The sequence below is a fragment of the Gallinula chloropus genome (genome assembly GCF_964237585.1).
Source record: "Gallinula chloropus genome assembly, chromosome: 2".
NCBI classification, from domain to species: domain Eukaryota; kingdom Metazoa; phylum Chordata; class Aves; order Gruiformes; family Rallidae; genus Gallinula; species Gallinula chloropus.
In genome coordinates this window covers 115,532,632-115,547,633 of record NC_140086.1, presented here as the reverse complement: position 1 = coordinate 115,547,633, position 15,002 = coordinate 115,532,632, and the positions used below count along the sequence as shown (strand labels likewise).

The window sequence follows — 15,002 nt, the reverse complement described above, 5'->3', positions numbered from 1 at the left end:
ATATTGTTTCTTTGAAATCATCCTTGATGTTTTTACCAAACAGAACCACGATGATTAAAAGGTAATTAAAATTCATAGCACAAACTTAGACTCTGAAAGGCAAAAAAGAAAAAAGTTGAGAGGAGGAGGAGTGCTTTTCTGAATTAAGCATCACATTTTTAACACAAAAAAGGGATTTTTTATGAATGAGAGACTACTACAGAAATAATTTGCTTACCCCTACATAAGACACACTACAAATAGCAATTATTTTAAAATACAAGGTAAGTATTTATTCTCTATGGGAATAAAATGAAAATGTTTTAATATCTGATTCTTGGAAGCTGAGAATCAAATAGCACAGACCATGAAACCTCTTTCCATCTAGATGAATGATAAGCAATAGACACTACCAGCAATGTGAGAAAGGACTTACTGTGTGCGAACTCTACAATGAATTAAGGGTTTTGTTTAGGTTTTGAATTGGGAGCTTAGAAAAGTAAGACCACTGTGGTCAGAAACTGATAAAAATCTGATTGCTGAAACAAAATTTTAAATTTTCTTCCTTCTGAATGTATTAATAATGTAAGTGAGCACATGAGAATAGGAAGATCTAGGAGGACATTATATTTGATTTCTGTTGTTTACCAATAAAACAAAATTCTCATCACAAAGCCAAAGAGATGACCCAGTCTATTCCACAGGTCTACTTCATCCTCATTGCTCCCATCATAACACAGCGGTGATCATGAAATAATATTCTGCAATGATTATTGATTTGGGCCAAAAGGTATGAATTTTCAGGCCTGAAAATTCCAAAAAAACATTTTTAGCTGGAGAATTTTGCTTGGGAATCATGGAAACCCTCAATATCGCATTATTGCATCTCTTACTGTGTAAGAGATGTAAGAAGACACAGACAAAACAAAGCAATCTCACCTGCTGCAACACAGTAGATAAAAGCTGCAACTTTAAATGAAGATCAAAAGCCTTTTGTTTTTCCTAGATAGCGGGAAAGGAGTCAAATAAAAAGGCAGAAAAGTTATGTTAACAGCTACAGAGGTTAACACTTACAGAGGTTCAGACTTACAGAGAACTGCGGGATGAACAGCAAGGATAAAGAAACCAGCAAATACAAAACAGCATAAAAATCTCTATTTTACAGTTATTGCTAAAATATTTTAAATAAAGCAAAGGCCTGATTTATTTGTGTTTGTTGGATTTATTATATCATATCTCATTAAGACAGATACTACAAATGACACATTGTTTTTTCCAAAATGAACCAGATGGGAAATACCAATTTCCTCCATCACAAAACAAGTGGCACCAGCAACAGGAAGAGACCTATTCAGCAGTGTTAAAAAAAAGTCCAGCAGCCAGCTATCTTCAGTTATTGAGTCTACGTGATTGCAGTTTGGATGCTGGCCATGTCTGTATTTACAAAAGCATCTGTCCCTGCCAATTCTCTGGGTTGCTTACAAAGGAGGTCAAGAAAATAGCAACTTTATTTGATGAAGTTTTACACTAATTTTCACGGATTTTCTACAACTCTATCTGTAAAATGGCTATTACATTTTCTTCATAAGTAAGTAAATCTGTAAATAAATGTGCAGCTAAGTGAAATTTCACCCTATTCTTCAGTTCTCCAGGCAGATTCAATGGGACTTTGACTTTTGTTGCTTTAACACAGGCAGACAAGGTGCAATCTGAAACAACTTGAAGTATCTGAGGAATGTCAAACTATGCTGTCAGATATGACACAGACCTGCATGTTTCCTCTGGAGCAGCACCTCAAGGCCACATGGGATACCCTAGGACATCTCAGATGTCTATCTATATCCATGCCTATGCAACTCTATTGAACCCAGAAAGCATCAGAATTGGAGGAAAACAAACATCACTGCCCACTTCTGAAAACTTTTAAAAAAGAAACGCTCTTGGTCTTGAAGCAACTGTTTTGATTGAAATTAAAGATTCAGATCTTGGGAAAAAAAGAAATAGGATCAACTTAATTTACCATATTAAAGACCAATAAATAAGAGTAAACACACAAGACAAATCTCTTGAATGGGATTTTTGTCCAGCAAACTACTTAAACAGTTTAAACCTGAACATAAACTGAACATATACTTTCCTACTTCATTGAATTAAGATCTTAAATCTTTGGATTCATTATCCCAATGTAAAGATTAAAGTCTTGTGCCTACTTTAGAAGAAAAATCCTGCGTTTCACCTTTTTAAATCAGAATATTTTTTCTCTGCTGTCATACAAAATCCTGCACATAGATTATCTGCAGTTCTTAAACCTTAAAGATCACTTTTTACAGTGCAGCCCACATTCAGTTTCAAATTCTGGACTTTGGAAGACTGCCCAGATAATCAACTTCATCATAAAAATCCTGATGCACCAAACCCAAAGAATTATTCTGAGCATCTTGCATATAAAAATGTGAAACAGCAGACAAACAAGTATCTTCTGAGTTGGTAACCCAGGAAGATGTCACTGCATTACACTGCTCAGTTTCATTAGCATAGTAGTAGCAGTGTAGTAAAGCTACTAAACTCAAGCTAGTACGTTTTCTTGCTTAAATGAGCCATGGGGTTCTGGCTCCTTTAGGAGCTTCTACTCAGTCATCTCTTCAGTCTTCAGGCCTAGGAAGCTGGATGGCAGTTTCTTATTACCCCCTGCCTGGATCAACACACCGACCAAAATACCCAGGAGTTCCTCAGTAATGTTTCGGTTCAGGAATATTGCAAGATAACGATCACAAAAGCTACTCCACATCCTCTGTGAGGAGGGTTTATGCAGCAGCTAAAATGATTAATGGCACCCCAGCCACCAGGAGACACAGCCTTGTTACAGCACTGGTGTTACACCATCACAGCCATCCCTACTGCGATGCTTTAACAGGTCCGTGATACACAGGAGGGATTCCCTGCCACGTGAAGGTCCTATGCCATTCTCCAGGTCCATCAAGGCCACAAGAGTATTTCCCCCCAGCAACCAAGTCCTATGAACCCTCCTGCTCCTGACCTTACTCACTGAGCCCTGGGCACCCTCCCCAGAGCCAGCCCCAGGCGGAGCCACCAGCATACACCACAGGAAGGATGTGGCTGTCTCTTCTGCTGTGGTGACATACACACACACCCACTGCTACTGGCTATTCACTTCGCTGAAGAGAGGTGCCAGGCAGATTTTCTAATAAATGTCAAACTCCTTATACCAATAGTCAAAAAATGCTAATTTACCTGGTGAAAAATGTAAGATGCACTCTCTGAAAACAAAGAATAATGGCCTCTGGCATAAATACACATGAAGATGATACTTGCAGTTCGTATTTTCCCCAAAATAAAGCTTTAGAAAATTTAAGATAAGTAAACTTTTTTCCCAGAAAATGAAGGCATAAATATTTTATGGGAGGAGTATTTATGCCATTATCCATACTGTCAAGGAATGTGGAGGTTTCACTTAGAGAACAGGGTATCACCTTCTTAAAAAAATCTCCTTACAGGTTGCCATTCTGAACAGAGTTGTTACGTGCCTAGCTGTGCAACAACCTCAACAGGAAACACCAGGATTTAAATAAAGTTCCTCAGCCTTGGTTGTAAGATTCTCTGAGCAGAAATAAATGCATAAAGGGATGAAAAGAAATTCCTCAAGCAGACATGAGCTGCATCGAGCTATTGCAGAGGAAACTCAATGCAACTGAATTGAAGTTTAACTTACTTCCTCATTTGCATATCTTAAGCAAGGAGGAGTACAAAGTAGAAGATGACAATGAGAAATATAAGTAAGGTTAAATAACTATTTCAGTTTTTATGGTACACAGGCCAATCTGCAAAAAATAGCAGGGGCTATTCTGGTTTTTACACCGTCTCTCCACGGTTTCTGATAAAGTGGTCAGGCACTATGCAGGTGGCACTGCTGAAATTGCCTTCCAGAACGTATTCTGGGATGCACCATGAAATACAGACCCAGTCTCTGCACCTTCATGAAAGCGCTAAAAGAGAAGGGGAGAGGAGAGCAAGAGCTGGATACACCCTGCTTACACGCTTGCCACTCTCAGCATCCGTGTCATTAAATACTCCCAAGGCAATTTACATTTTGCTTTTTTCTTTAGGATTTTGGTTAGGGTTTTGGGGGGGGGGTGTGTGGGGGGCATGTGTGAAGAAAAGAAGAAAAGGCAGGAGAAAGAGCTGTGCTAGTAGTGCAAGATGCTTCACTAACACAACAGTGGCACAACAGGATTTGTGATTTTGGTTTGTTCCCACCTGAAGTCTACAGGGGCTGAGCTCTAGCCTCTAGCTCTGGCCTCAGCACAGAGGAGTTCATGGCCTTTCCTTGCACTACTGAAAAGGCTTCCAGGGGTCTGCAAAGCCCTGAAAGGCCATGAACTACTTCTCTAGCTTAATAAGCACAGCTTGTTATCTATGAAAACAAGTCTGCTGTACGTTTGTTTATTTTAGAGAGCTGTGATTCTCCACAAGACCATTTTAGGCAATCATGAACTCAGAAATATTGAAAATGATTGTGCTGAAAACCTAAAAGGATTTAAGTCTAAGGCATTAAATTAACTTGTGTTAATTAATACCCACCTAAATCCTCAAGTATTCCCCATTTAATTAAAGGTCAGCATTTTCAAACTTGTATCTTAAGGGCAGAAATAAAACTCAAGAGCTTATCTTGAGTTGATCACTAAGAACACATAAATGCCCAACTTCAGCTTACTCCCCACTCAAGATGTGCCAATTCTTGCCATTGCTACAGATCTAAATGTAGTATGTACCCTTTTTAAAGCATCAGCTCAACATGTGATTATATGAGATTCCCACCTGCTGTTAAAAACAGAAGTTCAGATTGTGAAAGGTGCAGACATGTAAAAGTCAGATTTTCATGAGCACCAGGTACTTAATTTCCAGTGATTCAATAAACAATACATGTCTTTTTGAAATCTTATTCTATGCTCAGGCGTATCACAACTAGAAGTTCCCTGTGACTTAAGGTTGCTGATGAGTTCCAGGCTAAGCTGGAGAGTAGAAGTCCAAAGGCTAATAACAAAGACAAGCAACATGGCTAAAATATAAGCAAGATGGCTAAAATACAGTATCTAATTTGTGTTCAGGAGTTCAAAGCAGATTGTAAGCATCTGAGCTCTCATTTCAATGGCCCAGAATTAGTGCTTCTGTACTTCTTATTTGAAAATACATGCCTGGATCAGAACCATGGGACTCTGAGAAGTTAAATGTCAGTCCGAATGATTTGTAATCACCTACACATGCATTCTCCACAAATCAAGTTTCTTAAGAGACAGCATATTGGGACATCTGGCTTTTAAGGCATCTAAAATTACTGGTTCCCTGTAAAAATATGTTTTGTATGCTTGTCTCCATTGAGACATGCCAAATACTCATCTTTGACGTTTCATGAGTTTAGCGAGGTCTTTGTATTTTAGGTTACTGTTGTCACAACCGGTTTACACCGTCACCTTTAGCATTTCATTGCAAGACGTTGGTCAGCCACGTTTCCAAAGAGAAGGCACACATCAGAAGGTTTTAATTAAGGGCAACTGTCAAGAGTAAGAATGAAAGCAGTCTGCTTGTTTCTCTAGAGCTGGAGCAAGTTCCGCTATCAATTCCGCTGAAGCCATGACCATGAATAATACTGGGGTATTTTGGGTTCTTTATTATGGACAGAGAGAATATATACTGCGACCATCAATGACTAAGACGTTTCTTCAGCCAAAACCAATAAAGAATCAGAGCTCCAAGCACTCCCTTTTTGTGGAGTTTCACCCTAGCTAGCCTATATATCCTGTTAGATAATTTGATATTGATGGTTTGTCTCTGTAAACCAAAGCCAAGCTAAATTGAATGCTGCTAACAAGCACTAGTGATAAAGCTTTTATGTGATTTCCTTAGAACGGTTCTGTGTATACATCATGGGGGTATTTGCATACATGATGACGAAGGTACTTAGACTGCTGTGTACTCTATGGCTAAACAACTCAGAATCAGAGAGGCACAGAGTACTTAAGGTTGGAAAAGACCTCTGAAGATTGCTTAGTCCAACCCTTCTGCTCAAAGTAGGGTCAACTAGATCGGGTTACCCAGGGCTGTGTCCAGTCAAATTTGGATTGTCTACAAGGATGTAGACTCTGCAGTCTGTGAAATCTATTCTGGCATTTGACTGCCCTCACACTGAAAAAGCTTTTTATATTTAGGTGGAATTTCTTGTATTTCAGTTTGTGCTCAATGCTTCTTGTCCTGTCACTGGGCACGGATGAGAAGAATCTGTATCCAGATTCTTTATTTCCCACCTCAAACACTTCTCTTTATTTCCATCTCTCCCATCAGGTATTTATGTACATTAAAACCATCCTCCCTGAGCCTTCTCTTCTATAGGCTAGACAATTCCAGCACTTTCAGCCTCTCCTCCTATGACAGATGCCCCAATCTTTTAATCATCTCTGTGGCCCTTCACTGGACTCACTTCAGTATGTCCACATGTCCTTTTTACTAGGGAGCCCAGAAAAAGGCACAGCACTCCAGAACTGGCCTCACCAGTACTGAACTGAGAATATTCTGCCAAGCTGTCTCCCAGACAGATGGCCTCCAGCCAGCATGGGAGCAAGGGCCATTTGCTTCCCAGGTGCAGGACCAACTTTCTGTCAGTCCATTTCTCTGAATGACAGCAGAACCACCTCATATACCAACTGTTCCTCCAAATTCAGGGTATGCTCTGTCTCACTGCCTCTGTCAACAGTGAAGATGTTAAGTAGTACTGGTCCCAGTATGGACTGCTGTGGTATACCAGTAGTGACTGACCTCCAGCTAGATGTCAAGCCTCTGATCACAACCCTTTCAGCCCAGGAATTCAGGCAACTTTCAATCCACCTCACTGTCTCCTTATCCAGTCCTTACTCACTCATTTGCCAGAGAGGAAAAAAAAGCAGAACAGAATCTGCCTTTAAATAAAAATATCTGTATGTTCGGGGAATATAAAGTGACATAACTGCATTAATGTCAGTCGCTTAACAGGTTTAATACAGCAGATAAGTTCACTACTTTGAACTGATGCTGTAGGCTCACAGGAACTCACACTTTTTACCTGTACAAAGGCTGCAGGCTCAGACCCACTGTAAAGGACCTCAGGCTTTTTTAAGCAACTATGTTTAATTTTCCAACTGTGAGTTTCTCTTTCTGGATTCTAACCTTTACAATTCTGTCCTGACTCCTCTACAGTGACCACTTACCTTCTTCAACTCCTCCTGAATACTTCTGCCATTTTCCTCTGAGGACAAACTCTCATTCTGGTTTTCAGGGTCCGTTCTAGGTTCTGACTCTTGCTCTTCACCAGAAGATGTTTCCTTGTCACTCATTTTAGCAGCAAGCTGAAACAACCTGGATTTAAGCTCCTCTTCTATAAGGTCAGGCTTAACATTCTGATGCTGATCCTCACTGCTTATATCTGTTTCTGATAAATCATCAAAATCCTACAAAGAAATCAGAAGAGTGGTATTAATGTACAGGTACAGAAAGAAACACAAGCAGCTTCCTAGAAAAGCATAGGTGTGATCATTCTGTAGGGAAGCTAGAAAGAAAGCATGCTGAGTGTGCTGATAATGAATACCATGCCTTTAGAGAGGAATGCCAGCAACCCACACTCACTGGATTATATTTCTCATTCCTGCTCACTTTTACATTATGTAAAAAGGAACGATCAAAGTCATTATGTATCTCTGTGCGACTAATAAAATACATCTAAATGGCATTGCCCTTTGCCAACTCTGCACTGGCCCCACTCTCAGGCATGAGGCAGACAGAGAAAGGTAAGTGTGGGAATGAAATAACGTGTGACCTGGCAGTCCTGTCCAGTTTTCAGTTGAAAGCTGAGCTTCAGTTCCCTGGCTGCTTGGCCTTGAGCATCATCTGTGTTTTTCTTAAAGACTACAGGAAACCAGTTTTGAAAAAAATCTTTTATTACATGATGGTGCTTGAGATTGCCTAGGGCAATCAACTTTTTAAAGGGGTAGACAGTGGCAAGACAAAGGGGAATGGACTAAAGCTAAAGGAAGTCAGGTTTAAATTAGATATTAGGGGGAAGTTTTTTACAGAGAGTGGTGAGGTGCTGGAACAGGCTGCCCAGAGAGGTGGTGGATGCCCCATCCCTGAAGGTGTTCAAGGTCAGGTTGGATGGGGCCCTGGACAACCTTTCTAGATCCAGGCCTGGAGGTTGGTGGCCCTGCCTGTGGCAGGGGGGGTGGAACTCTCTGATCCTTGGGGTCCCTTCCAACTCATGCCATTCTATGATTCATGTTTCTATGATTGCCTGCATTCCCATTGATTATGTACACAGGCGGATCCTGTACAGGGAGGATTATTTTCCCAACACCAATCTCCTGACAACAAGTTGAATCTTCAGCAGCACCTTCTTTTCTTATTCTTGGATCCTTAAAGGTGGGAAGCACCCAGAGGCTCAGTCCAGTACAGTGGGTGTTATAGACCCAACCACAAGTCCCTTAGTTTGGAGGGTGAACAGAAGAAAATGAAAATCTTTTTTGCAAGACTGCTCAGCAGGGTGCCTGCCCAACATTTCCTAACGCGGAAAGAGGGATATTTTTCTCAGCCCCTGCAAGAAATCTGAAAATATCACAGAATCACAGAATTGTAGACATTGGAAGGCACCTCCAGAGGTCATTGAGTCCAACCCCAAATATCTCATGGTTGTTCCAAAAACTAACGTCCAGGAATATACCAATTCATTTTCTGGATCTGTGCTGTCAGTGACCCAGTTTTTCCTGATTTCCACTACATCTCATGGGAGGAGACAGGCCTCTCCCAGAGCAACCTGTTCCACTGATAACATTAACTGCCTTTTGGCAACCTCCTCTCCCTGCTGACTGCCAAGAGAAAGCTCTGAATCATTAGACACTTTGTTTAGTCCTCCAGTCAACCGCATAAAGTAAAGGTGGAACCAGGTGGTTGTAAGTGATGAATTCTTTGAAACGGAGCATAATCATAACAAAACCCTGCAGAAGGGGGCTAAGAAGAACGCAGCCTGGGACAAGGAAGCAGTAGGTATGTTGCAGCCAGATCTAAGAGGACGATTTGGATCAATTCTAGGTAGGAAGTGATCCCTATCTGCTTTACGCTCTCCTACTGTGACAGGACCAGACACGGCTGGCGAGACTAAAACCCGCCTTCTCTTTGCCATTCATTTGGAAACACATAAACAGAGGGTTTGCTTCACACAGCTGCTCTCTCTGCAGCTGCAGAAACACAGTACTTATGGAGGGATGGATTACCTCCAGCCCTCACAGGGAAACGTTAACTCTGTCGACTCCCACAAAACCCTACCTGCCAGGCTCCTCTGAACGGATCGGCACATCGCGTCCATAATGTCAGCCCTCAGAGCTCACACAGGAAACCCTACTGTAGCCTCTAGCACTTTTAGAGCTTTCTGGACAATTTTTTGTCTGCCCTTATCTGTGAATCAATTACACAGCTAAATTATTGCTTTATAGCTCACCTGCAGGAAAGGCCCTTTAAGAAAACAAGGATCTAGAAGTACATGATTAGCTATAATAGAAGGGGAAGCATGGGATTATGTTGAAATTTATTCTTTCCCCAAATAATCAGCTTTGGCAGAATATAAAGCCTTTCCTGCCAAACTGAAATTTCAAGCTATTCCAAGTAAGATTGAGAACAAGATTTCAAATCAGTGGCTTTCCACTCTAGCTTTATAATACGCTATGATATGCTTCTATATACATCCAGGAGACTCTGTCATTCGCCCTGTGTAATTATAAATCTGCATTTAACATAACAGTACCTACTGAAATTGCAGCAAGAGATTTTTTTTTTCCCAGACACATGCTGCCTGTCATTCAGTAAGTTACTACAAACCCCGCCCAGCAACCTGCTAATGACACAGACTCACAGCTCACTAAATTACTATAAAAAATAATTGCAAAGTTGCTGTTGAATCAATCAGTTCATCAGTTTGTACCCAGGAGAGAAACAACCATAATTGATGGGACGTACAGGATATAAAGCATGACTAAACTGCTCACTTATGTTTTAGGAGAATGCAGTTTAGTGAGAGACGTCTCATTAAACCTGAGCTATTTACAGTTAGGTGCACCGTCTAAGCTAATGACTAGAATCCCTTCTTACCTGAGGTACCTCTGTTTATTCAATAGGTACCTCCAAAACACTACTCTCATATAGTGAAACATGTCATTTAGGATTACAAGACTTGCTAGCGAGCTCTGACAGCTCTGCACCAGGGGTGTGGGATTCCTCGAGCAGTGTCTAGGCAGGAAGAGTACAGTTTGCCTTGGGGTTGAGTCTGGAAGAAAATCTCAGCCTATGCAGACATGTGAGTAGATCAAGCTTGAGATAACAAAAGTGTACTATTTGTGTTAAAATGAGCTGACAAATACGTGTATAAAATCAGTGAGGGAGGCTGGAAGTCCAGAGGGGCAGTTTTTTCCCCAGTTTCCATCTCGCTGCTGCACTGTGACTGACTTTACCACACACCAAGACATCCACAGTTCTGGAGGCTTCTTACACTGCCCTGCTTTGCTACTCTGATACAGTTGCTAAGCAGTTAGAGCTAATACACTTACTCCTTTTTGGAAAACACCACCAGTTAATTTAAAGAATCCATAATGATGACAGAAGAATCTGAACTCCTCCTGATCCTGAAAGAAACCCAGTCTTCCTAGGATCTCACACAACGGCACCTTGTAGGCTGATCTCTACTGCCTCCATCCAGAGCTCCATGAAATCCCATACAGCCCTCCAGCCAACTTCCCAGGCATTTTGGAGGGAGGTCTGGCAGGACAGTATTGCTAAGTTTCCCAGCTTCAGCAGGACAAAAAAAATGAGGATATAGTTTCATGTAACAAGGAGGGCTAACATAAGAACTCAATGCTGCTGAAAGAGTCATCCTGCACCTTCCTGTTACCTGCCTGGTTGCAATGAGTTGTATGGGTAAAGGGGTCCAAAAGCATTCTAGAGCTGACAAGGGAGAGATATTAGACCACGCTGGAGTCAGGTGGAGGGAAGGCAGACAGCAAGGAGGCATTCCTTGTCTGGCAGCAGCAAGCTGCTGTGTTACCTTAACCACATGTCACACTTGCTGAAAAGTTCCCAATTCTGGCTTGTGCTTTATAACTCATCTGAAAGTATTTACCTAACTCATTGGCTGGGAAACTTCTTCAGACTTACCCTGCATATCATTCAACAACTCATTTGCAACCCCTGCCCAACAATCTGCTAATGAAAAAATATCTGCATATTGCTAAAGCTTTTGCTTCATTTTTTTTAAAGCCTTTTGTTTTGCACTTGCCAACACAGAGGAAAGTCATAAGCTGCCTTGGCATCCCCAGGGGTTTATTCCATATTAGCTAATTTTGTGTTATGAATGCACATCCTTTCTTGGGGGAGGACTCACCTTGAGGGTACTGATTTTATTACAACTGGATTTTGGTACGTCTATTATCCATCCTGCTTTCCAGCTTCCTTACAATGAGCAGGTGGAGTACTTATATTTGCAAGAGCTGTTAGTTCCTGCTTACAAGCAGAGGTAACGATGTCCTCTAATGCTATACTTTGTGGTTTCTGGTAAGCTGCTTGGCTTGTGTGTTGAGCTTTTCAAATGGTGGCAGCAAACTATTTGTGAAGAGATTATACCTCTTTCCTGGATTAATAGTTTAAACAATGCATTAGAAGCCATGACAACAATAAAAAACAATAACTACACTGAAAGGTACTATTATTATTACTTAATAGATGCTATCTTGAACTTCATTATTTTTTACTGTTCACACTTTGGCTTTATCTGGTAAGTTTAACAACATCCTTGTGCCCCCATAAATCATTGTGTAAATTCCCATTTGCATCTATCAGCAACATACAATACCCACATCTGCAAACAAGAATAAAGTGCTGCCACTTTGTCTGAAGGCAGATCTTTGGTGAGGGCCTGGCAGACTAACACAGCCACAGACCGAGCCTCACTAAAAAAAATCAGGCATTTCCAGTGCAACCACAAATCCTTCAGAAGGCAAGGAACAAGGAAATACACCCTTCCTCATATGTGCTGTCTAAATCCTTGCATGCCAATGGCTGGTAACTCAGTGCAATCCTAGGGAATAATAAAAAATAAACCAAATCAAAGCCTTAAAATAAAGCAAGCAAGCAAAGCCCAGAGCCAAATCCACGTTAAAAGGTAAACTCCTGAGAGAAAACTCCATTCTTACAGGAAACATGAAGTCAGAAGCTACATTTTCTGGGAGAAGGCACAAACCGTGAGGCTTGCAGGCAGTTTCTCAGGGAGAGCCCGTGTAATTTCAGGGCAGCTATTTTCAATAAACACACCCCAAGCGCCATCCCGTGGGGATGGGCAGCCCGACAGCGCTCACCCGGTACCCGGCTGCAGAGAAGGGCGAGGCGGGGCGGGGGGGAGGGAGGGCTCTAATTAATATATGGGGTCTCCTGATCAAACTCATAATGAGGGCACTTCCTTCACTGGAAGCAATCAAGCTACTTTCCATCAGAAATACAAGGTCTGCAGCTACACTGAGCAACATCTCCCCCTCTCGAAAAGGTAATGAAAGCCTTTCATATATCATATCATATATCAGCAGCATTATTTAATAATTATCCGTTATTAATAACAGTGAAAGCAGACAGAGATGGGTGGTTTGAGTGGCAGTTTCTTCTAAAAATTTACAGTATGAGAAATCATTACCATGCAAATCAAGACGGCGCTTCCCAACCCAGGTTCCCCAGGAATACGTCTTCCGTGTTACAGAAGCAATCAGGTCATCAGAAATTTTTTACAGCTGGACTTGAATTTTATCAGGACAGCTTTCATGTCCCTCTGTACTTGCTTCATCACTGTGTATACAGCATTTCTACAGGCAACCCAGCATAGCAGGGCTTTCTTCTACCTACCTTAAATTGGCAAAATTCTCTGCCAATACAATATATCTTGATACCTGATTTCAGGTTTCCCTTTTTAAGTCACTCCAGACTTCATGCACCGAACTCTCTTTCGGTCACAAGGTCAGTGTTCCAGTGTCGAGCCTAAAATCAGCTTTAAAATACTGCCACAGTGTTATTCTAATCTCAGTACTGGAGCCTGATTAACAAATACCTAATTTTTAACAGAAATTCACTTGTGAGTTATGAAATAATTGACTCTGATAGTCCCAGAATGTCACTGCTTGCAATTCTCTAGGCTTGGGGCAGGGAAGGAGGCAGGGCCCCTTCTTCATTTCACTGTGAGTCTCTGAGAGCAGCAAACAAGTAAGCAACCTGCACTATTTGAGTATTAAAAAAGAAAACCCAACTTTTAGACTGCTGAAGTCCTGTTCTGCAGTGCTGGTGAAAACATAGTGGTTAATAAACTGTCATGCTTGCATCACAATGCAGTAAAATAAGGTTATTACTACAATAAATATTAAAATAAGGTTATTACTACAATGCAGTAAAATCAGGGGGAAACTATGTTTCTTCACTGCATTTTACATATGATGAGTTGCTCAGTGTCTACTATCCAGATGCAGCACGGTTTAGAAGAGCATTTCATGTGGCTTCTGTAAATTCTGTATAGCCTCAGCACGTGAGGATCTGATGGGTTTAAGACCTCCACAACGAAGCTTCCATAAGTTTATGCTAACCAATTTAACTCCAGCATCACTTTATACAGACCTCTGCAACAAACCACTGCAGCCTCAATCATTGTACTGAGATCAGTATGTTACTTTGAGGATCATATGAAACCCTTACACCCCTTTACTCTCATTTTTCTAAGCAATATAAATGGTGTCAGGCTAATTTATTATCATACCTCAAATCATATTCCTTACACTCACAATCATTTTAATTGCTTCCCAGAGCTGCTCAACCGTACAACATCCTTGCTATAAACTGTAGTAGCCAGCCCATTTCTGCTCCCAGCAGCATACTGCAGTAAGAGTTCCCCAGATCTGAGCACCAGCCCTCAAATCAGCCACTAAGGTGTGTGCACATGTCCAAACTCAAACTAACTGTATCCAAAGCCACTCACACAAAAACTTCCTAGTGAGAATTTCATTGCTTTGAAAACAGTAGCATGACCTGGAAGCAGTCTGCCTCCTCCTGCCTCGAGGTCTTTGTGCAGTCCCTGCAAAGTCCTCTAATTCTGCCTGATGTTCTCAGAAGTCATTAATGGCCACTGATATGTTGTTAGAGCACATTACCATACCTGACTCCCCTTCAACAACTGAACATTACAAACATGCACATAAATGCAGCAGTACAAAACACCCACACCTGACTTCTAAAAGCAGATGGAATGGGGCCAGAATGAACACGTTTACCCAGCATTAAAAATCTGCCAAAATTCCATAATCCTAATTCCAATTTATGATAAACGGTACCAATGTCTTTCAAAGGGAAATATAGGCAAATAGGAAAGAGAAACACCAACAATTTGAACCATCCTAAAATTGCTGAGATGGCTTTAAAGACTAGGTCAGAAGACTTGAAGTCACCAGCACAGGGAGAAGACAGCACTTAGCTCCTTGCTTCAGGCTTACCATGACTCTATTGCAGCAACAATGCAGCTGCAAGATTTGAGAGGGGTAGGACATGGGAAATGGAAGGAGACACAAGGGGTCAGTATTCTCCTAATCCAATTGGATAATTAATTAGAAATTTGCTTATACTGCTAAAGAAGTTTGACTGGATTCATTATGTAGTATCAGTCCCAGGCCTGGACAAACTGCAGACAGACTTCTTTGCTTTCTGGTTATCTCACGCTTGTTGTTTAAAAGAAACATTTGTGGAATGCTTTGCTGTCTTCAAGTGGTATGATCATTTTAGTCCCAGTTTGAGCTCTTAGGTTCTGTTTGGTTTTCTTTTTTTAAAATCAAATTATTTAAAAGGAAGTAGATTGTAAACACTTACCCTAACACACAGAACTCATGATCAAGTGACCAATTAAAAGCAGACAACACTTGGAC

At 41.1% G+C, this 15,002-nt stretch overlaps 1 protein-coding gene across 1 annotated transcript in view; it reads right to left on the bottom strand.

Moving 5' to 3' along the window:
* Positions 1–15,002, bottom strand: part of MYRIP (myosin VIIA and Rab interacting protein) — a gene marked incomplete at both ends in the record, with an annotated part of 220,500 nt that overhangs the window by 13,779 nt on the left and 191,719 nt on the right. The window contains 2 exons of the mRNA XM_084280293.1: positions 919–981; positions 7,236–7,475. Coding sequence (XP_084136419.1) covers positions 919–981; positions 7,236–7,475 — 303 coding nt within the window. The remainder of the gene's footprint in view (positions 1–918; positions 982–7,235; positions 7,476–15,002) is intronic.